This window comes from Salmo salar, chromosome ssa19, assembly GCF_905237065.1.
Source record: "Salmo salar chromosome ssa19, Ssal_v3.1, whole genome shotgun sequence".
Classification (NCBI taxonomy): Eukaryota; Metazoa; Chordata; class Actinopteri; order Salmoniformes; family Salmonidae; genus Salmo; species Salmo salar.
Window position 1 is genome coordinate 60,966,076 of NC_059460.1, and position 23,116 is coordinate 60,989,191.

At 40.6% G+C, this 23,116-nt stretch overlaps 1 protein-coding gene across 2 annotated transcripts in view; it reads left to right on the top strand.

The window, feature by feature from the left end:
* The window catches only part of LOC106579138 (zinc finger protein 385C), a 149,295-nt gene that overhangs the window by 100,263 nt on the left and 25,916 nt on the right, over positions 1 to 23,116 (top strand). The window contains exon 1 of one of the 2 annotated variants that reach the window (XM_045702572.1): positions 372 to 740. The exons of the other annotated variant lie outside the window; for it this stretch is intronic. Within the exon in view, the coding sequence (XP_045558528.1) occupies positions 731 to 740 (10 nt within the window). The 5' untranslated portion in view covers positions 372 to 730. Of the gene's footprint in view, positions 1 to 371; positions 741 to 23,116 lie in introns of those variants that run through there. 2 annotated transcript variants of the gene reach the window in all.

Genomic DNA, 23,116 nt, shown 5'->3' on the forward strand with positions numbered 1-23,116 from the left:
GCAGTTGTGTAATTTCTCAAGTAGTGATGATGGAGAGGGTTCAGACGCAGTGTGTTTTTAAAAAGCCATTGTAAATAGACTGATGTTTCTGCTATCTGGCAGGGACTATGCAGGTGTGAATAACGAAAGAAAAACAGAATAGTTGTGAGAGCCAGTTGGATGGCAAGAGCGAGAGAGAAAGAAGACAAAGAGGGGTGAATGGGGTTAAGAGGAAACAGTTGGTGCTGGCCAACACCAACTCATCTCCCACTCTTTTTCTCTCTTTCCCTCCCACTCCCTTCCTCTCCCCCTTGTCTCCACTCCTCTCTCTCTCTCTCTCTCTCTCTCTCTCTCTCTCTCTCTCTCACTCTCACTCTTTATTCTCCCGCTTTCTCGCTCTCCCTCTCCCCCTAATCTCTGTTCCTTTCTCTCTGTCTCTCCCTCTCCTCCTTGGCACACTGATCAGCGTAGCATGAAGCTTTTAATTGAGGCGCATGTGTATCATTCCTGTGAGCTGCGGCAGATTGGATTAGCAGAGCGATGTGTCATTGAGTTGACTGACAAAAGACTACCACTGCACAGAGGGAAGTAGAGTGAGAGAGACAGGCGCAGGAGAGTGAGAGAGAAATAGGCTGCTCTTTTAGGTTGTTTTCTTTTGGAGAACGTTAGGGAACATTGTGGCAATATTTACCAGGAATCTGTATCTTCAAAGGGATAGGAGTTTAAAAAACGAATCACAGTACCCGGCACTATGCTTCTAGGTAAGTGATGTTTACTTAGTGGATGTCTGAGAAAAGTGTTGAAGTGCGCTAGCAAACTTGTCATTTAATTTGTCTCGAATTTAAAAACAGTGATTGTCTGTACTGTCCACATGTTGTGTTGCATTATTAAATATTGTTAGCCTATTTGAAATAGCATTCATAGCACTCTTACCGTCGGTTGTCATTTGTGACAGACACAGGGAATCCGTGTAGTATAGTTATCCCTGTCACTGTCAAGTGTCAATTTTCAATGGTAGAAATCAGTGTATGCAGGAAAAAAACACTTAAGAGTAAAGCATCCTTGTTTTTCCCCCGATTTGTCCCTTTGAGAAGAACAAAAAAATTAACAATTGTGTTGTCGTTTCAAAGGGAAGGACAGAATTGATATCGCTGACCATATTGTTACAGACAATTATTGTGATCTCTGTGGTCCTGATTAGCTGATGTAGGCTAATTGTAGCCAATTGATGATACACTAGTGTTTGTTCTGGTAATATAAAAAAAAAATGTTTTTGTTCGAAATATCTTGATAAAACAAGAATTATCAAAATGTATTAAATATTTATTTATTTTTATGTCCCATCTCATATGTATATATGTACGTCGCCTTCAGAAAGTATTCACACCCCTTTACTTTTTCCACATTTTGTTGTGTTACAGTCTGAATTTAAAATTAATTAAATTGAGATTTTGTGTCACTGATCTAAACACAATCCCCTGTAATGTCAAAGTGGAATTTTGTTAGTAGAAAATGTTTGAAATAAAAAAAAAAAAAAAACTGGTATGTCTTGAGTGAATAAGTATTCAACCCCTTTGTTATTGCAAGCCTTGATAAGTTTAGGAGTAAAAATGTGCTTAACAAATGACAAAATAAGTTGCATGGACTCGTTCCGTGTTCAATAATAGCGGGTAAACATGATTTTTGAATAACTACCCCATCTCTGTATCCCACACATACAATTATCTGTAAGGTCCCTCAATCGAGTAGGGAATTTCAAGCACAGATTCAACCACAAAGACCAGGGAGGTTTTCCAATCCCTCGCAAAGAAGGGCACCGATTGGTAGATGTGTGTTTTTTAATGCGGACGCTGAATATCCCTTTGAGCATGGTGAAGTTATTAATTACAGTTTGGATGGTGTATCAATACACCCAGTCAATACAAAGATACAGGCGTCCTTCCTAATTCAGTTGCCGGAGAGGAAGGAAACTACTCTGGGCTTTCACCATGAGTCCTGTATAAAATAGTTACAGAGTTTAATGGTTGTGATAGGAAAGAACTGGGGATGGATCAACAACATTGTAGTTGCACTAACCTAAATGAGAGAATGAAAAGAAGGAAACCTCTGTTCATAATAAAAAAATATCCCAAAACATGCATCCTGTTTGCAATAAGGCACTTAATTAAGTAATACTGCAGAAGATGTGGCAAACAAATTTACTTTTGTCCTGAATACAAAGTGTTATGTTTGGGGCAAATCCAACACAACACATCACTGAATACACACTGAGTACCACATATTTTTAAGCATGGTGGTGATTGCATCATGTTATGGGTATGCTTGTCATCGGCAAGGAGTAGGGAGTTTTTTACCATAAAAATAAACGGAATACAGCTATAAACACAGGAAAAATCCTAGAGGAAAACCTGATTCAGTCTGCTTTCCAACAGACACTGGGAGACAAATTCAGCTTTCAGCAGGACAAAAACCTAAAACACATTGCCAAATCTATGCTGTAGTTGCTTACCAAGATGACATTGATGTTCTTGAGTGGCCTAGTTACAGTTTTGACATAAATCGTCTTAAAAATCTATGGCAAGACTTGAAGATGGCTGTCTAGCAATGATCAAAAATCAACTTGACAGAGCTTAAAGAATTTAAAAAAATTGAATGGGAAAATATTGTACAATCCAGGTGTGCAAAGCTCTTAGAGACTTACCCTAAAAGACTCACAGCTGTAATCACTGCCAAAGGTGCTTCTACAAAGTATTGACTCAGGGGTGTGAATACTTATGTAAATGAGATATTTATGTATTTTGTTTTGAAAAATGTGCTAAAAAGGATCGGGTTTTGTGTGTAAACACACAACAAAATGTGGAATAAGTCAAGGGGTATGAATACTTTCTGAAGGCACTGTAGACATTGAATAATATCAGCTAGGAATGGCTGCAATGCAATGCAAGCAGTACTCCACGGCGACATAGCCCGAGCCCCACGCTACTTTCTTTAAACAAGATTAGGGAGATCAAAGGGAGGCGGCTGTGAGGAGATAGTTCTGTAGTTGCCTTGTGGTGATGCTGCAGCTGTTTTTATTCTCCTGCCAGTATCACTTTGAGCTTGGGCTGCTGACAATCTTTTATGGAGAAATTGTTGGATGCATTCCCTATTCTGAATTTAGTGCAGTACTTTAGAGAAGAAAATGGTGCCATTTGGGACACTTCCCTTGTCTGTGTTAGAGTGTTGAGCGATGGAACAGTGGTGTGGTGTGAATGCTCTACCCCTGTTGTTGTCTTCAACCAAGTCAGTTATATCATCCATAATTGTGATTATAATATAGTTTCCTCATGTCTTAGATTTCTAGCTCCAAATAGAGGTTTCTCTCTGTTACAAAAAAGCAAACTGCTACCATAGCTGTATCCCAGTGAGCAAAATGCAGTTAAAAATATGTGGAAAATACATATTTTACAAATGTTGAAGTCACTTTCATTTTCAGTTCTAAGTGAAAGTTGAAAATATGTATTTTATGACTTTGAAAATACATATTTTTATGGACATTGAGAACATGTATTTTATGGACAATGAGATCAACTTTCATTTTCAGTTCTTAGTGAAAGTTGACATATTTTACAGATGTTGAAAATATGTATTTTACAGCCATTGAAAAGGCATACTTTTTGGTCGTTTCTATGGCCAAATATCAATCGTACATAATTTCACTTACATCTCTTAAATAATTATGAATAGATCCACCATTGAGCTCAAAAACAACACTTGTTACAGAATATTTTACATAGAAATAACATCTGTCAGACAAACCATGCCTGACAACATGATCCAATAAGACAGAAAAATAGAAGAACATTTAAACATGTCACTGCTACATGACCGAAATGTAAATGTCAAAATGAACCACACAAGGTATTATTCTAATGAGCTATGCCCCGAAACAAGACCAAATTTGGTCAGTCTGGGCCGGACCAAATAAGAATCAATCATAGATGTTTATGTTTCGGCCAAATCTAGACCGGACCAAATCTGAACCAAGTTTAGCCCAAACAAAGGCCGATCTGGACCAGACCAAATCTGAACCAATTCTGGGCCAAATCAAAGCTGGACTGGACCAAATCTGAACAAAGTTTGGCCCCAACCAAAGCCGGTCCAGACCAAATCTGAACGAAGTTTGGGATAAATCAAGGCTGGTCCCGACCAGGCCAAATCTGAATCAAGTTTGTTCCCAATCAAGGCCAGTTAGGAACGGAGCAAATCTGAACCAAGTTTGGGCCTAATCAAGGCTGGTCCAGACTTGACGTAATTTGAACCAATCATAGACTTCTATTTTGGGCCAAATCAAGGCCGATCTGGACCGGCCCGGACAAATATTTTTTTCACTGGATTCCCTTGATCCTAAATGTGAGTTTGACAAAATATAGACGATGATGTTGTGTTGTTGTTGTTGATGATAATAATGATTATGATTACAGTGCCAGTAATGTTTGCAGCATCTAGCTCTATTCTCTTCTCAATCCTTTTTTTCAGTTCTGGTCACATGTTTGCTACCCACAGTGTGTGGCGCATTAAGTCTCTGGTGTGCCAACGGCACGTCCCCCCCGCTGCGGGCAACATTGCTGAGAGTGATGGCTAGCGTTAGTCATTACAGAGTGGTGACAGCATGGGCTTGATTAGCCTGTTTGATAATGTCACTGGGAGTTGGCACACTGGCTGGTATGTCTGATGACCCCCCTGGGACAGGCATATGTACCGCCCACACCCCGGGGCTGCCCACAAGGGTTCTGGTGCAGTGGATAGAATAACCAATGCTAGACAATACTTCCTTAAAGGCTTAATGACATAATTTGTGGTTGTAAAATGGTTTGCTTGGTTGAGAATAGGTCATATAGCTAACTTGCCTACCATCTACTGGTCTTTGCTACAACTAGGTACAAGTGGCTTTTTCATTTCAAGATCAAGTCGTCATGACAATGTTGTCATATTGTTAGGCCACTATCTGGATGCCAACCTGTATACAACCTGACTATGACATCATAATGACATAATTCCAACCAGTTTTGCCCTCTGGGACAATCCATCATTTTTTCCTCTATTGGCTAGGTCAGTATTCTGACCATTGTCAGATAGATTTTATGTACATGGCATCCTGCTAAGTATAGACTATGAACCCATGAAGCCCATGGAAATTTGTTTTTTTTGGCTAGATGTTAGAATTTGAGGAAGATATGTGTTAGGAGTGACATCTATCAGTGCTAGGGGCATAGGATTGACTCTGGCATTAAATGCTCATTTCTAGTGACTTTGAGAAAAGGATACAGACAAATCTTAACTTACAAATGGGCACATTTACAAGGCTAAGGGGTGCCTTGCAGGGAGGCACTTACTCTGTTACAGCCCAATCATTCTTAGGGCCATGGCCATTCATACTGTACTGAATACCAATATGACTGTTCATGTGGATACTGTATATTCAATTAAATATTTTATGTTCTTTCTCTACTACTGTATGATTAATTTCCTCGTATTCTTCTCACTTCCCCTATGTCAGGTTGTTACTACTGCTTCTCTACAAACTGTATGGTTTGAAACCTAACGTAATATTTTCCAAGTTAAATACAGTTATTATACTGTATTATAAACTGGGTGGTTCGAGCACTGAATGCTTATTGGCTGAAATCCGTGGTATATCAGACCATATACCATGGATATGTGTCACGCCTGCTCCGGCTCTCCCTCTCTGGTGCTCGAGGGCTGTGTCAGCATTGATGTCATTATTTTTCCCCTGTCCAGACGCTGTTCCTGTTCTATTTCTTGTCTGTGTTTCATTAAATGTTCACTCCCTGTACCTGCTTCTCGTCTCCAGCGTCGATCCTTATAGTATGTCAAAACATGTATTTTTACTGCTCTAATTACGTTGGTAACCAGTTTATAAAAGCAATATGGCACCTCAGGGTTTGTGATATATGGCCAATATACCATGGCTAAGGGCTATGTCCTAGCACTTCGCGTTTCGTCGTACCTCAGAACAGCGCCTTAGCCGTGGTATATTGGCCATACACCACACCCCCTCGGGCCTTATTGCTTAAATTATAACCATTGACATACACAGTTAAAATTATTATTACTATTTTAATTTTAAAAAGGTAGGCATGAAAGCTCAAACTGAAATGAATCAATCTGCAATCTACACAATTGTCAAAAATAAAATATAATCCTGGCTGCCTCTCTCCTTCATGAAGTTAACACATTCAATGCACCCTAGACTTAAAGACATGCTCCGGAACTTTGGCGACTACTAAGTATTTTTTAAACCTCCCGCTTTGGGCTGGATATGTCAATGTGTAGATACATAGTCTATGAGCAGAATTACTGACTTACCTCAATTAGCCACAAAATCCCTAGTTTGAAAGTGACTGTTTTCTGGAAGCTGTGCGGTGCCATTTTTCCAAAATGTTTCTCCATGTGGGTCAGCCCCTTAGCAATTCGAGTTTCAGCCAATGAGCTTCAGCCCCTTGCCATTTGAGTAACAGCTAGCAAGATGCACACACAGCAGAGTGAGAGCGAGAGCAATGACGTGGTACACAAATCTGCAGATATGTGATGTAGTACGCAATTTTCGGGGACCACTTTTGTCTCGTGAGTACTACTTCCAGAACTACTGGCTAAAAAGTATACAGAAGTACCGGAGAATCTCTTTAAGCTGCTATCATTTCATCAGAGATCATATATGATAATTCAGCTTGATTCACACTATGACAGATCATCAGTCTATGAACTCTATGAGCTTGGAAAGGCACATCTCACTATCTTACCTGTTGGTTTGTAGCCTCTCTCTCCCTCTCTGCCTGTCTGTTCATGGCTGTCACTCTCCTGCCATGATCATGATAGCACCGAACAAGGTCTTAACAAATGGAACACCTTCATGACCCATAATCACTGTGATGAAGTTAAAGACATCTAAGCAGAAAGTAAATTTGCCAGCGGTGATGTGCGGGCAGTTGCCAAGAACCTTACTTACAGTCCTTTACACTCCTTTGAAGAGAACTCTTATGTCCTCTTTTTTTCTCTTCTTGACTGGTGGTACATCCATTGCTAACTTGCTGACCCTATGATCCAGACTAACACAGTGATTGTGCAAGGCATTCTGTAGCTACAGTTGCAAGTATTCGCTGCTGCTACTCTGTTATTATCTATGCATAAGTCACTTTAATAACTCTACCTACATGTATATGTTACCTCAATTACCTTGACTAACCAGTGCCCCGCACATTGACTCTGACTCTGGCCCCCTGTATATAGCCTCGCTATTGTTATTTTACTGTTGTTCTTAATTATTTGGCATTTTTATTTCTTGTTATTTTAGGTATTTTTCTTAAAACTGCATTGTTGGTCAAGGGCTTGTAAGTAAGCATTTCACTGTAAGGTCTACACCCGTTGTATTCGGCGCATGTGACAAATTAAATTTGATTTGATTTATTCTTGGCTTCAAAACATTCACTATCAGTTTTTCACACAGCCAGAACTACCCAGCCTTAGCTAGTTAGATAAAACCCGACACAGCTAAAAATGACTAAACTAAATGTAAAGCTAACTACCCTGCTAACAATAATGAGTTGTTAGGACATCACGAAATGGTCACCAGGACGTTGTGTAATGGTCCCCTGGAAGTTTTGTCTGGTTCCCAGTTTTCTGGGGGACATCCCCAAGGACATTTTATCATGGTCCCCTGAGGTTTTGTCTAGTTCCCAGTTTGTCCCAAGGATGTTTTTAGGTCATTCTTGTGACATGGTCTCCTGGAGATTTTGTCTAGTTCCCAGTTTGTCCCAAGGATGTTTTTAGGTCATTCTTGTGTCATGGTCCCCTGGAGTTTTTTTATTTAGTTCCCAGTTTGTCACAGGGACATCACCTGATGATCTTGAAAAAACATTTTCCCACCCCCCCACACAGACCCTAGTTTCATTACACATCACCCCTTGTCACTGTTGTCAAGCCCATGATTGGTGAACCACTAATCCATTCACAGCACTTTGTATTTTGGCAATTCTCAGGACACACACACACACACACACACACACACACACAGTTTTCATCTTACTGTATTTGAAACAATTTAACATACATTACATATCTTTAAGCATACAGTAATTATTATGTAGCATGTCCTCAACTGGGATTTGATCTTACAACCTCTTGGTTCACAGCATTCCTATCTTCCTGCTACTCATCTATGCCTGAAACAATGACTGATTTCACCCGCCTATTCCTTCACTTTGCACTTCAATGTAAATCTCAGCTCTGTTAAAAATACAACTATACTAAAAACCTAAACTCAAATTGCTGAAGTATGTAAATGAAATCAATGAGAGAATAGTCAGATTAACTGATCATTAAAATGGATGTACAAATGGCACTGTTTTGTTAAGTGCAGTGATGTATTATAGGTAATGACTATGTAGGGAACAGAAATTCTGTGATATTACCAACAACAATTACTTTCCCCGATGCAGTGAGTAATGATGGTGGTGCTGCACCATGCTTTTTCGCTCACTCACACACTGTCCCTCTGCTTATAACAACCGAGAGTGAGAACAAAGCAGTGAGTGTGGGCAGGGGAAGTGACTCACGTTCCAGCAGCGGAGGCCTTTTCAAAATAAAAGTCCCTCAATGAATCTAGTGACTCGTTTTTCAAAATCAAAGTATCAATATTTTTGTTACCTGCTCCTACGCCCTTGATCAGGAAAGATGTCAGAAATGACACAACGTCCCAAGAATGTCCTTGGGGACTTCAGCGGGACAAAACCCGGGAAATAGACAAAACCTCCAGGGGACCATAACACAATTTCCCAATAACATCCTAAAAAGGTCCAGATATGGTCCTCAGTGACATCCTGTTTATTATCTATTCATAGTCACTTTACCCCTACCTAAATGTACAAATTACCTCGACTAACCTGTACCACTGCAGATTGGTCTTCAATATTTACTAAATAAACGAAAGTAAAAAATTATAAAAAGTACAGTTGAAATTGGAAGTTTACGTACACTTAGGTTGGAGTCATTAAAAGTCGCTTTTCAACCAGTCCCCAAATTTCTTGTTAACAAACTATAGTTTTGGCAAGTCGGTTAGGACATCTACTTTGTGCATGACACAAGTAATTTTTCCATCAATTGTTTACAGACAGATTATTTCACTTATAATTCACTGTATCACAATTCCAGTGGGTCAGAAGTTTACATACACTAAGTTGACTGTGCCTTTAAACAGCTTGGAAAATTCCAGAAAATGATGTCATGGCATTAGAAGCTTCTGATAGGCTAATTGACATCATTTGAATCAGTTGGAGGTGTACCTGTGGATGTATTTCAAGGTATATCTTCAAACTCAGTGCCTCTTTGCTTGACATCATGGGAAAATCAAAAAAAATCTGCCAATACCTCAGAAAAATAGTCTGGTTCATCCTTGGGAGCAATTTCCAAATGCCTGAAGTTACCACATTCATCTGTACAAACAATAGTATGCAGGTATAAACACCACGGGATCACGCAGCCGTCATACCGCTCAGGAAGGAGACGCGTTCTGTCTCCTAGAGATGAATGTACTTTGGTGCAAAAAGTGCAAATCAATCCCAGAACAACAGCAAAGGACCTTGTGAAGATGCTGGAGGAAACAGGTACAAAAGTATCTATATCCACAGTAAAACGAGTCCTATATCGACATAACCTGAAAGGCTGCTCAGCAAGGAAGAAGCCACTGCTCCAAAACCGCCCCCCAAAAAACAAACTACGGTTTACAACTGCACATGGGAACAAAAATCGTACTTTTTGGAGAAATGTCCTCTGGTCTGATGAAACAAAAATAGAACTGTTTGGCAATAATGACCATTATTATGTTTGGAGGAAAAAGGGGGAGGCTTGCAAGCCGAAGAACACCATCCCAACCGTGAAGCACGGGGGTGGCAGCATCATGTTGTGGGGGTGCTTTGCTGCAGGAGGGACTGGTGCACTTCACAAAATAGATAGCATCATGAGGTAGGAAATTATGTGGATATATTGAAACAACATCTGAAGACATCAGTCAGGAAGTTAAAGCTTGGTCGCAAATGGGTCTTCCAAATGGACAATGACCCCAAGCATACTTCCAAAGTTGTGGCAAAATGGCTTAAGGACAACAAAGTCAAGGTATTGGAGAAGCCATCACAAAGCCTGAGTTTAAATGTATTTGGCTAAGGTGTATGTAATCTTCCGACTTAAACTGTAACACAATAACATAACAGTAACGAGTGTCACGACTTCCGCCGAAGTCGGTCCCTCTCCTTGTTCGGGCGGCGTTCGGCGGTTGAGGTCACCGGCCTTCTACCCATCGCCGATCCACTTTTCATTTTCCATTTGTTTTGTCTTTGTTTTACACACCTGGTTTCAATTCCCTAATTACATGTTCATTATTTAACCCTCCGTTTTCCCCATGGTTTTTGTGCATTTGTTTTATGTATTTCGGTCCTTTTGTGGGGGCTTGGTATTACTACATGTACTTGGTAATTTTGAGTAAAGTTACTTTTATTACTCATCTCTGCTGTCCTGCGCCTGACTCCTCTGCACCAGCTACACACAGACCTTTACAACAAGGCTATATACAGGGGGTATATAGCATCATTATTGTTATTTTATTGTGTTACTTTTTATAATTTTTTACTTTACTTTATTTAGTAAATATTGAGGACCAATGTGCGGGGGTTACCTGCTTGTCACGACTTCCGCCGAAGTCGGTCCCTCTCCTTGTTCAGGCGGCGTTCGGCGGTCGACGTCACTGGTCTTCTAGCCATCGCCGATCCACCTTTCATTTTCCATTTGTTTTGTCTTGTCTTCCCACACAACTTGTTTCAATTCCATCATTACATGTTGTGTATTTACCCTCTGTTCCCCCCATGTCCTTGTCCGGAATTGTTTACTGTAGTGCTTGTGCACGTTATGCTGGTGTGTAATGGGTTTTGTTTACTCATTGATGTATTGTTCTGTTTACGGTGGTTTTATTTATTAAACTGCGCCGTTGTAAATCAGTTTTTGCTCTCCTGCGCCTGACTTCTCTGCCGCCATTACGGACCCCCTACACTGCTCCTACTCCCTTGATCAGGGAAGATGTCAGAATAGTCAGGGGTATAGCCACGGCCCTAGATTAAGACCATGGGTGTGTCACAATAACATCTCTCCTGAAGTGCACACTCATTAACTACTTCCCACAAATCTGACAGCATTGGATGGGTGGAGGCATGGCCTAGTTTGAGAGATTTCTACCATATTTCTTAAACCTGTCATTTCCTTTTAAATTATTGAAGGGAACTGAACAAGTGCACTCTGTGGGAGCAAGGATACATAATTGGTACGTAGCCTGTAAGTCATCATGAGTCAGATAGATATGCAGCCATGCTGAATGTTTATCTGTGCAATGTCAGACTTGATAACCGTAGCATCTCCCTTGCTGTACGTGGGAGAAAATTCTGTATGATTTGAAGAAGCTATTTCTATTTTTACCTTTCGAATATCTCTTTATCTCTCTGATTTTAATTTGACCTGTATGCATGAATCGAATGGCTTGAAACAACTCAAATAACAAGTAAAATATCCTGGTACTGGATAAAAGCCATGATGCCATTGACCTTAACAAACCCACCACTGGTGTGCGTGGCCAAAGAGTCCTATTTTCATGTCTTCTTACCAAAGCACCGGTTCCAATCCAAGTGCCAAAGCTGTTTAGTAAACTCCAGGCGTTTACATTTGTTGGATGACATGAAAATAGAGCTCTTTGGCCACGCACACCAGTGGTGGGTTTGGTGTCGAAATGAGAACGCATGAGTAGAAAAGAACCCCATACCTACTGTAAAATATGGTGGTGGATGTTTGATCTTATAGGGCTATTTTGCTTCCACTGCTCCTGGGACCATTGTTAAGGTCAATGGCATCATGACCTTTACCCAGTACCAGGATATTTTAACCAAAAATGGTTAATTGGCCACAAAATCTACTTTTTACAATGGCCATCTCAGCCCCTGGACTTGAAACCCATTGAAAACCTGTGGTTTAAATTATTGAGGGCAGTCCATAAGCGCAGACAAAGGATATCAAGGATCTGTAAAGATTCTGTATGGAGGAATGGTGTAAGATCCCTCCCAATGTGTTCTCCAACTCATACATTATTTTTTTTTAAATGCTCAGTGTTGTTATACTCGCAAGGTGAGATATTGAAAGGTATTGAAAACCGTGGTGTCAATCATTTTGACCCCCACCTTTTTGAGAAAAAAAATATATGACTTGTTAAACAAAATCTCTTTCTCTGAGCAGTTGTATTAGTATCAAATAATATAATTTCCACATTTTATTGTGGGTTCAATTGCCTGGACCACATGTACTGTGACTGTATATCACTTTAGATAAAAGTGTCTGCTAAATGATATAATGACAAAATTATAAAGAATGAAGATGGCACAGTGAACATGTTTCATTATATGTTAGCTGTGAAAATCAAGGACACTGTTTTCAGTGAAGAAAGATCGGTCAGTCAGTCAGTTTAAATCTGCCGTGGTGCTCATTAGCGAAAAGAGCATTTGTTCTGTCCAGACAGTTCTTTCTCTGTCCCAGTGTCATGGTTGATGGATTCTGGAGGGCTCCACCACTGATATAATTCCCTGCTCGCTGAGCGCTCTGAGTTAGTGAGTTAGCTGAACTCGACCTGTCTAGAAAATCCTTTAAGCTGTGATGAAATGTTATGCGTTAAGCAACAGTATCTACTTGGAAGGTTTTTATCATGCGGTTTTGCCATCATCTTCAGAAGGCTTAGGTTGCCTTCCAAGATGGCTAGATTTTAGCTTTATAAATTGGTACTGTAGTACTTTTAGATGTTAGCCAAATGCTGGATACCTGAATAAAATGTAATGACTTCACTCTACTCTGAATCTATATCTCACTAGTTAAAACCTGGTAATGGATAAAACCTATCTAATTATGACAAATCCAATACAAAGGACCAGGGCCTGCATTCACAAAGAGTAGTGCTGAGTAGTACTGAGCATAGTAGTGCTGATATAGGAACAGTTTTGTCTTTTAAGTCATAATGAATCATATTATATGGACAGGTGGAACCTTATCCTAGATCACCACTTCTACTATGTGATGCTTTTTGAATACGGCCCCTGGTCTCTCAATGCCCCAAATAGCACATTGTCCACATCACATCTCTATGACACAAAACACTTTGTCAGCAGTAAGGAGTCACATAAGTGCTGCTGACTTGACCGATAATCTTGCGCGCCACAGTATCCAGTGAATTGTCACGACAACCAAGCGGGAATATGCAGGTTTCAGGAGAACCGACCTCACAAAAACGTGGCCGGCAAGCCTTAAATCTTTCAATTCTAGGAATGGATATAGTAAAGGGAGAGGGTTTTTCACACATCCTGATCCAAATATGTATGTCCGCTCACTGGTTGCTATTCCCAGTTTGAAGTGGTAGAGGTTGTTCACAACAGTATTTGGAGTATACTGCTGAATATGCAAGCTGTCGTCATTAGTGTCATATTCATACAAAAATGACCAAACCTTAGTAACGGCCCTCTGGTAATGACTTGATTATGACCAGAAAAATCTATGTCTCAAACTAATAGCTGATATAGCAGTGTCATATTTTTCTCGTCTCCAACGCTATTAAGACGACACTTCAAGCATCTGTGCTTGCCACTCTCCCAGTCTTGCTGAGACTCAGAGGAACACTAATATTCTGAATGCTTTTAATTGGGAAGTCGATCGGTCGGAGAAAGACACCAACGGACATGAAATATGTTTGCTGGCACATCTGCTGAGCACCATTCAATGGAGTGATTGGCCCGGCCTTATCTCAATGGGTGCAGCTGGTGCCAGTTTATTTTTAGGGGGTATTCAGAGGTCCTCACATTCCTTCAGCTCAGCTATGCTGAGTTCATCCTTAAGGAAATGGAAACAGAATATGTGGAAAGGCACCGTAGCTTCCTCTCTGCATTCATTAATGAAATACTGTAGGTCGGTACTAGTGAACCCCAATATCATGGTGTTTGTAACATTCTTATCCAAATAACAACATTTCCCTAGTCACTATACAAATTCAATTTGAACTGAAACAAGTTAGCACTCAGCTTCCTGATTGTACCTTTATAATACCTGGGTGTAGGACCCACAAGTGTTCCCTTGATAACTGTTGGGTGACCTGAATGGGTGACCACCAGTTATTTGCTTTGTTCCTCCGGAGAGGGTGCCTGGTATAGGCCCAGTTGCTGTAACACAGGCTCGTTCCCCAGTAAATAGCGTAGCCTCTGAGTAATACAGACATGCCTCAAATGCTATGCTCAACGTAGCAGACATGGACTTTTGCCACTGGGCTTGCCACCTGTTGATAGTTAGAGCAAACATCTGTATAATGAAGGGGTGCACCATGTATTTGCACCTGCTGTAGAGAATGTGTAGTCAACTGTTTATATAGTTATTGATGGATTATTTGTAACTTTTTGTAGAACAGCAACATTTCAGATGGCAAATTGGAAGGACACTACTGGCATTCTAGCCAAAGGCAACTGGACAAGTGGCCAGTGTTACCTCGTGTTGATTTTTAGTGTAACATTTCTAGTGTTGATTCAGGTGTTAACACTCATTGGTGTAAACAAAACAAAAAACAGTGCTGATGTTAAGAACCAGTGTTAAACCAAAACCACACCCATCATTATCATATTTCCCAGCATGCTCTATATTGCAGGTCGATTTTTGGAATTGTTTGTTTCAAAATCAATGTTTTTGCATGTACATTAATTGATGCATTTATCTTATGCTACTCAAATATAAATAACATACAGTGCCTTCAGAAAGTATTCCTACCCCTTGGCTTAGTCCACATTTTGTTGTCTTAAGCCTGAATTCAAAATGGATGAAAAAAATATATTCTCACCCATCTACATGCAATACCCCATAATGACAAAGTGAAAACATGTTTTTAATATTTGTAGAAAATGTTTTTGAAAATGAAATACAGAAATATGTAATTTACATAAGTATTCACATCCCTGAGTCAATACTTTGTAGAAGCAACTTTGGCAGCGATTACAGCTGTGAGTCTTTCTGGGTACATCTCTAAAGAGCTTTCCACACCTGGATTGTGCAACGTTTGCCCATTATTCTTTTCAGAATTTGTCAAGTTCTGTTTCAATTGGTTGTTGTTCATAGCTAGACAATCATTTTCAGGTCTTGGCATAGATTTTCAAGCAGATTTAAGTCAAACTGTAAATCGGACACTCAGGAACATTCACTGTCTTCTTAGTAAGCAACTCCATTGTAGATTTGGCCTTGTGTTTTAGGTTATTGTCCTGCTGAAAGGTGAATTCGTATCCCAGTGTCTGGTGCAAAGGATTTTGCTCAGTCCTTAACGATTACAAGCATACACATAACATGATGCAGCCACCGCTATGCTTGAAAATATGGAGAGTGCTACTCACTAATATGTTGTATTGGACTTGCCCCAAACATAACACTTTGTATTCAGGACAAAAAGTTAATTGCTTTTCCACATTTTTTTACAGTATTACCTTAGTGCCTTGTTGCAAACAGGATTCATGCTTTGTAATATTTGTATTCTGTACAGGCTTCCTTCTTTTCACTCTGTCAATTAGGTTAGTATTGTGGAGTAACTACAATGTTGTTGATCCATCCTCAGTTTTCTCATATCACAGCCATTAAACTATGTAACTGTTTTAACCCTAACCCTAACCAGTAACTAGAATATGCATATAATTATTGGCTTTGGATAGAAAACACCCTAAAGTTTCTAAAACTGTTTGAATGGTGTCTGTGAGTATAACAGAACTCATTTGGCAGGCCAAAACCTGAGAAGATTCCTTACAGGAAGTGGCCTGTCTGACAATTTCTTGCCCTCCTTGATCATCTCTAACAAATACAGGGGATCTCTGGCATGACGTGACACTTCCTACGGCTCCCATGGGCTCTCAGAAGGCGGGAAAAAGCTGAACGATGTAATTCCATCCCCAGGCTGAAACACATTAGCACGTTTGGCAAGTGCTCTATCAGAGGGCCATTAGACTGAGGCTCGTGCATGAGGGGATAGCATGCTTTTACTTTCACTCTCTTTGTAATAAAAAACGATTTCCCGGTCGGAATATTATCACTTTTTTACGAGAAAAATGGCATAAAAATTGATTTTAAACAGCGGTTGACATGCTTCGAAGTACGGTAATGGAATATTTAGAATTTTTTTTGTCACGAAATGCGCCATGCTCATCACCCTTATTTACCCTTTCGGATAGTGTCTTGAACGCACGAACAAAACGCCGCTATTTGGATATAACAATGGATTATTTGGGACCAAACCAACATTTGTTATTGAAGTAGAAGTCCTGAGAGTGCATTCTGACGAAGAACAGCAAAGGTAATAACATTTTTCTTATAGTAAATCTGACTTTGGTGAGTGCTAAACTTGCTGGGTGTCTAAATAGCTAGCCCTGTGATGCCGGGCTATCTACTGAGAATATTGCAAAATGTGCTTTCACCGAAAAGCTATTTTAAAATCGGACATATCGAGTGCATAGAGGAGTTCTGTATCTATAATTCTTAAAATAATTGTTTTTTTTTTGTGAACGTTTATCGTGAGTAATTTAGTAAATTCACCGGCAGTGTTCGGTGGGAATGCTAGTCACATGCTAATGTAAAAAGCTTTTTTTTTATATAAATATGAACTTGATTGAACAAAACATGCATGTATTGTATAACATAATGTCCTAGGGTTGTCATCTGATGAAGATCATCAAAGGTTAGTGCTGCATTTAGCTGTGGTTTGGGTTTATGTGACATTATATGCTAGCTTGAAAAATGGGTGTCTGATTATTTCTGGCTGGGTACTCTGCTGACATAATCTAATGTTTTGCTTTCGTTGTAAAGCCTTTTTTAAATCGGACAGTGTGGTTAGATTAACGAGAGTCTTGTCTTTAAAATAGTCATATGTTTGAAAAATTGAAGTTTTTGCATTTTTGAGGTATTTGAATATCGCGCCACGGGATTACACTGGCTGTTGAGTAGGTGGGACGCAAGCGTCCCACCTAGCCCATAGAGGTTAAAATCACCATTGGCTTCATGGTAAAATCCCTGAGTGGCTTCCTTCCTCTCTGGCAACTGAGTTAGGAAGGACTCCTGTATCAAATCAAAATCAAATACAACAGGTGTAGACCTTACAGTGAAATGCTTACTTACAAGCTCTGACCAACAATGCATTTTATAAATAAATATGAATAATAAATAAAATTAACAAATAATTAAAGAGCAGCAGTAAAATAACAATAGCGAAGCTATATACAGGGGGTACCAGTACAGAGTCAATGTGCAGGGGCACCGGTTAGTCGAGGTAATTGAGGTAGTATGTACATGTAGGTAGAGTTATTAAAGTGACTATGCATAGATAATAACAAGGAGTAGGAGCAGCGTAAAAGAGTGTGGGGGGGCAATGCAAATAGTCTCGGTAGCCATTTGATTAGATGTTCAGGAGTCTTGTGGCTTGAGGGTAGAAGCTGTTTAGGAGCCTCTCGGACCTAGACTTGGCGCTCCGGTACCGCTTGCCATGCGGTAGCAGAGAGAACAGTCTATGACTAGGGTGGCTGGAGTCTTTGACAATTTTTATGGCCTTCCTAATGGCACCGCCTGGTATAAAGGTCCTGGATGGCAGGAAGCTTAACCCCAGTGATGTACTGGGCCGTACGCACTACCCTCTGCAGTGCCTTGCGGTCAGAGGCCGAGCAGTTGCCATACCAGGCAGTTATGCAACCAGTCAGGATGCTCTCGATGGTGCAGCTGTAGAACCTTTTGAGGATCTGAGGACCCATGCCAAATCTTTTAAGTATCCTGAGGGGGAATAGGTTTTGTCGTGCCCTCTTCACGACTGTCTTGGTGTGCTTGGACCATGTTAGTTTGTTGGTGATGTGGACACCAAGGAACTTGAAGCTCACAACCTGCTCCACTACAGCCCCGTCGATGAGAATGGAGGTGTGCTCGGTCCTCCTTTTCCTGTAGTCCACAATCATCTCCTTTGTTTTGATCACATTGAGGGAGAGGTTGTTGTCCTGGCACCACACGGCCAGGCTGTCTCGTCATTGTCGGTGATCAGGCCTACAACTGTTGTGTCATCGGCAAACTTAATGATAGTGTTGGAGTCGTGTCTGGCCGTGCAGGTTGAACAGGGAGTACAGGACGGGACTGAACATGCACCCCTGAGGGGCCCCCGTGTTGAGGATCAGCGTGGCAGATGTGTTGCTACCTACCCTTTTCACCTGGGGGCGGCTCATCAGGAAGTACAGGATCTAGTTGCAGAGGGAGGTGTTTAGTCCCAGGGTCATTAGCTTAGTGATGAGCTTTGAGGGCCCTATGGTGTTGAACGCTGAGCTGTAGTCAATGAATAGCATTCTCACATAGGTGTTCCTTTTGTCCAGGTGGGAAAGGGCAGTGTGGAGTGCAATAGAGATTGCATCATCTTGGATCTGTTAGGACAGTATGCAAATTGGTGTGGGTCTATACGGGCACAAGACGAGACCCATATTCAGACACAGGAGGCAGATGGTTGAGCTCCGATATTTATTATAACACAAGGGGTAGGCAAAAGGCAGGTCGGGTACAGGCGAGAGTTCAGAAACCAGGTCCGAGTCCAAACAGTACAGGGCGTTAGGCAGTCTCGAGGTCAGGACAGGAAGAATGGTCAGGCACGCAGGTTCGGTGTCAGGACAGGCGAGGGTCAAAACCAGGAGGACTAGAAAAAACAGAGATTGGGAAAAATAGGAGCTAGGAGATAAACGCTGGTTGACTTGGCAAACAAGACGAACTGGCACAGAAAGACAGAAAACAAAGGGATACATACACAGGGGATGATGAGCGACACCTGGATGGGGTGGACACAAGCACAAGGACAGGTGAAACAGATCATGGCATGACAGGGTCTAGGGTTTCTGGGATAATGGTGTTGATGTGAGCCATTATCTTTGTAGTGCCTGGGTGTATTGATATACCATCCAAAGTGTAATTAATAACTTCACCATGCTCAAACGGATATTCAGTGTCTGCTTTAAAAAATACAATAATTACCCATCAGCCAATAGGTGCCCTTAGTTGCGAGTCATTGGAAAACCTCCATGGGCTTTGTGGTTGAATCTGTGTTAGAAATGTACTGCTCGACTGCAACTTATGTGACTTGTTAAGTACATTTTTACTCCTGAACTTAATTTGGTTCGCCATAACAAAGGGGAATACTTATTGACTCAAGGTATTTCAGCTTTTCTTTTTTAATTCATTTGTAAAAAATTTGAAAAACATTATTCCACTTTAACATTAAGGGGTATTGTGTGGAGGCCAGTGACCAAATAATCTCAATTTAATATATTTTTTATTCTGGCTATAGCACAACAAAATGTGGAAAAAGTCAAGGGGTGTGAATACTTTCTGAATGTACTGTACATTATTCTTAACTAATCAAATGTGTTAGTTGGACTTATTGCACTCGTTACCAAAGTGGTTGTTTCAGTTTAGATGGTTTAGGTAGTATCACATCTTAATCTTCCCAATCCCGCAGTCATTATGAATGCTGGTTGAGGTTGGAATGTTTTGGGCTGTATGCCAATACGAATTACACATCACTTTGCAAGCCAGCATGATGTGACTTGCCCTCAACATTAGGCCTTATGAAATATATGTGTTGTATTGTGTTAAATGACTACATTTTTATGATAACATATTCACTTAAGATATCACTTGGTGTAGGTCGCAGGACCGAAAATGGATAAATGCAATAACCCTGCCTCTGTAACTATCAAATACAGTCTTGGGTGGAAACTCTACAATTCACTCCAAAGGCAAGGCACTCTGGGAAATATGCAAATAAGTCTTTAAACTAAGCAGTGTGTTAATTTAACACTGAAAAGTGTGGACCTGTATAGACACTGGACTGTATTTACCCGACTGTAATAGACTAGTTGGTTGTAATCTAGTTATTTGAGGACTTATTAACCAGAAGAATAGTTTACAACCCGAAAATGATGTCCACTACATCAAAAAGAATGGTATTTATTTGGCACTTGGAAATTTGGAATTTGAATTTACATCTACAGTATATAACCAAAGTAAACAGGCTTTCAGAATGCCCTGCTGGTTCAATGACTCAAGGACACCAGCAGTGGATTTAACCTTGAACAATTCATTGTATGTTTTAAAATGCCAGTGTGAAAGTGGGCTCAGAGTGCAATAAGCGAAAATAGGGCAGATTAAGATGGGAGGCCTGAACTTGGCTGGATGTTACCCTGCAGGAAGACTTTCTCACTAAGCCGTCGGGTTGCTGTGTGTGTGTTTATGTTTGCGTGTGCACGCATGGACAGTGGCAGAGTGGGGGAAAAAAAAAGAAGAGTTTGCCTGGGCAAAAAAGTCATCTATCTACTATCTACTATCTATCTATCTCTATCTATCTATCTCTATCTATCTATCTCATCTCTCTCTCTCTCTCTCTCTCTCTCTCTCTCTCTCTCTCTCTCTCTCTCTCTCTCTCTCTCTCTCTCTCTCTCTCTCTCTCTCTCTCTCTCTCTCTCTCTCTCTCTCTCTCTCTCTCTCTCTCTCTCTCTCTCTCTCTCTCTCTCTCTCTCTCTCTCTCTCTCTCTCTCTCTCTCTCTCTCTCTCTCTCTCTCTCTCTCTCTCTCTCTCTCTCTCTCTCTCTCTCTCTCTCTCTCTCTCTCTCTCTCTCTCTCTCTCTCTCTCTCTCTCTCTCTCTCTCTCTCTCTCTCTCTCTCTCTCTCTCTCTCTCTCTCTCTCTCTCTCTCTCTCTCTCGCTCTCTCTCTCTCTCTCTCTCTCTCTCGCTCTCTCTCGCTCTCTCTCTCTCTCTCTCTCTGGAAAAAAACAAGTTTTAAAATGCTCATTATGTGAGAAACGGTATGTTTTGCACGATTAGAAGTAGCCATAAGTGTCGTGACGTAGTTACAATGGTGTGTTAAATCTTTAGTGTACGTAATCGTCTCTCTAAAGTCATCCAATTTACTTGTGTTGTTTTTTCAGCCATGATTCTGCATCATTTGTGCAAACGGAGAGATAACTGTGTCGAGATAACAAGTTTTCTACCCTTGATGGTTTTAGAGTCAAATATGTTTTTATGAGAATACTTAAGCACATTCACAACATTCAGACAAACAATGGCCCAATCAGAAACCACGTGTGTGTGTGTAGGCCCTGGGTCTGCCCAGGTGGTGAGGAGCAGCTGTCTCCTGCCTCTTCAGCTCCAAAACAAAGCCAAAGAGAGAACCCTGAACGTCAACAGGGACCAAAATAAAATAAGCTTAAAAAATATTTGATTTCTCTGTGATTCTATAAAAGAGAGCAAAATGAGAACAAGTGGATAGACATAGGCCCCCGTGCACACTCAGGTAGTAGTTAAATTGAGGGCAGGCTTAACTGAATGAGACTAAATGTATATATGAACATTTATTCAAATAGATGTGGGGGATGGCCCTGTCTCTGGGGGATGAACCCCAGAGCCAGACGCAGGGATGGCAGACCTTGGATGGGCATCTGGCATCAGTACCCCACTGGCTGGGTGTAAGATACTGTATTCTGATGCTGGGACACTTAGCTGGTGGCGGTGGGGAGGTAGAGGGGTGACGGCGTAAACTTTTGCTGCAAGTGCGAGACAAGGGGTAAGCAATCATTTAAATACATGATTTACCCCCATTGGTGAGAAAGAGAGCCAGGTGATTATTGAACAGCTATGCCCATAGGTATATTAGGAAGCCTGGTGGAATCACATTATTCTGCTGTGGCTCAATTGTCCAACGGCAACAAGTGACTGACATTCCGCATGTGGTTAATTGATAGTGAAGGAAGAGTGACCTGACATTTTCCTGTTGATGATAGTATTTATAAAAATAACAAATATAAAGTTCCCGCTGTGCCCGTGTTAGGAGAATATTCCATCAACGTTCCGCCAAGCATTCACAGTACATGGTTGCCATGTTCTCGGAATATAAGATACTAATGTTCTAGACACGTTTCATGAGAGGGGTATTTTAATAGGATCTCCATTAGCTGTTGCAAAAGCACCAACTACGCTTCCTGGGGTCCACACAAATCATGAAACATGACATATTACAGAACATTAATTGACAAGAAGAGCTCGATGACAGAACTACATACATTTATTGGGACAGCGGTTAGGGCGTTTGTCATTGGTGCCTGTGGCCTGGGTCCGAGACCTGCTAGGGTAGTCATCCTACTATCACATTCTTAGCTAAATATATTCATGTCATTATTTGGCAACAGTTACAACACAACTATCTGATCTAATTAAAATGTGTTTCTTATTAAAGGTTGGGAATCTGTAGGATTTCCCCTTGAGCACAAAGTAGTACTACATTTCCACTACCTCATAAATTGTCAGTATTTATTCATTCAATATAGCTGAGCATCTCAAAGAGACCCTTATCGTCTTTTTTAAAATCAACAACACATTTACCATGTAGAACAAACGTGTCATGGAGAAACTCATTTTAATTAGATCAGATAGGTGTGTTGTAACTGTTGCCAAATAATGGCATTAACATACACTGCCGTTCAAAAGTTTGGGGTCATTTCGAAATGTCCTTGTTTTTGAAAGAAAAGCATATTTTTGGTCCATTAAAATGACATCCAATTGATCAGAAAACAGCGTAGACATTGCTAATGTTGTAAATGACTATTGGAAACGGAAGATTTTTCATGGAATATCTACATAGGCGTACAGAGGCCCATTATCAGCAACCATCACTCCTGTGTTCCAATGGCACGTTGTGTTAGCTAATCCAAGTTTATCATTTTAAAAGGCTAATTGATCGTTAGGAAACCCTTTTGCAATTATGTTAGCACAGCTGAAAACTGCCCTTCTAGGCAGAGTTGCAAAGAAAAAGCCATATCTCAGACTGGACAATAAAAAGAACAGATTAAGATGGGCAAAAGAACACAGACACTGGACAGAGGAACTCTGCCTAGAAGGCCAGCATCCCATCTACACTGTATTTCTGATCAATTTGATGTTATTTTAATGGACAAAAAATTTGATTTTCTTTCAAAAACAAGGAC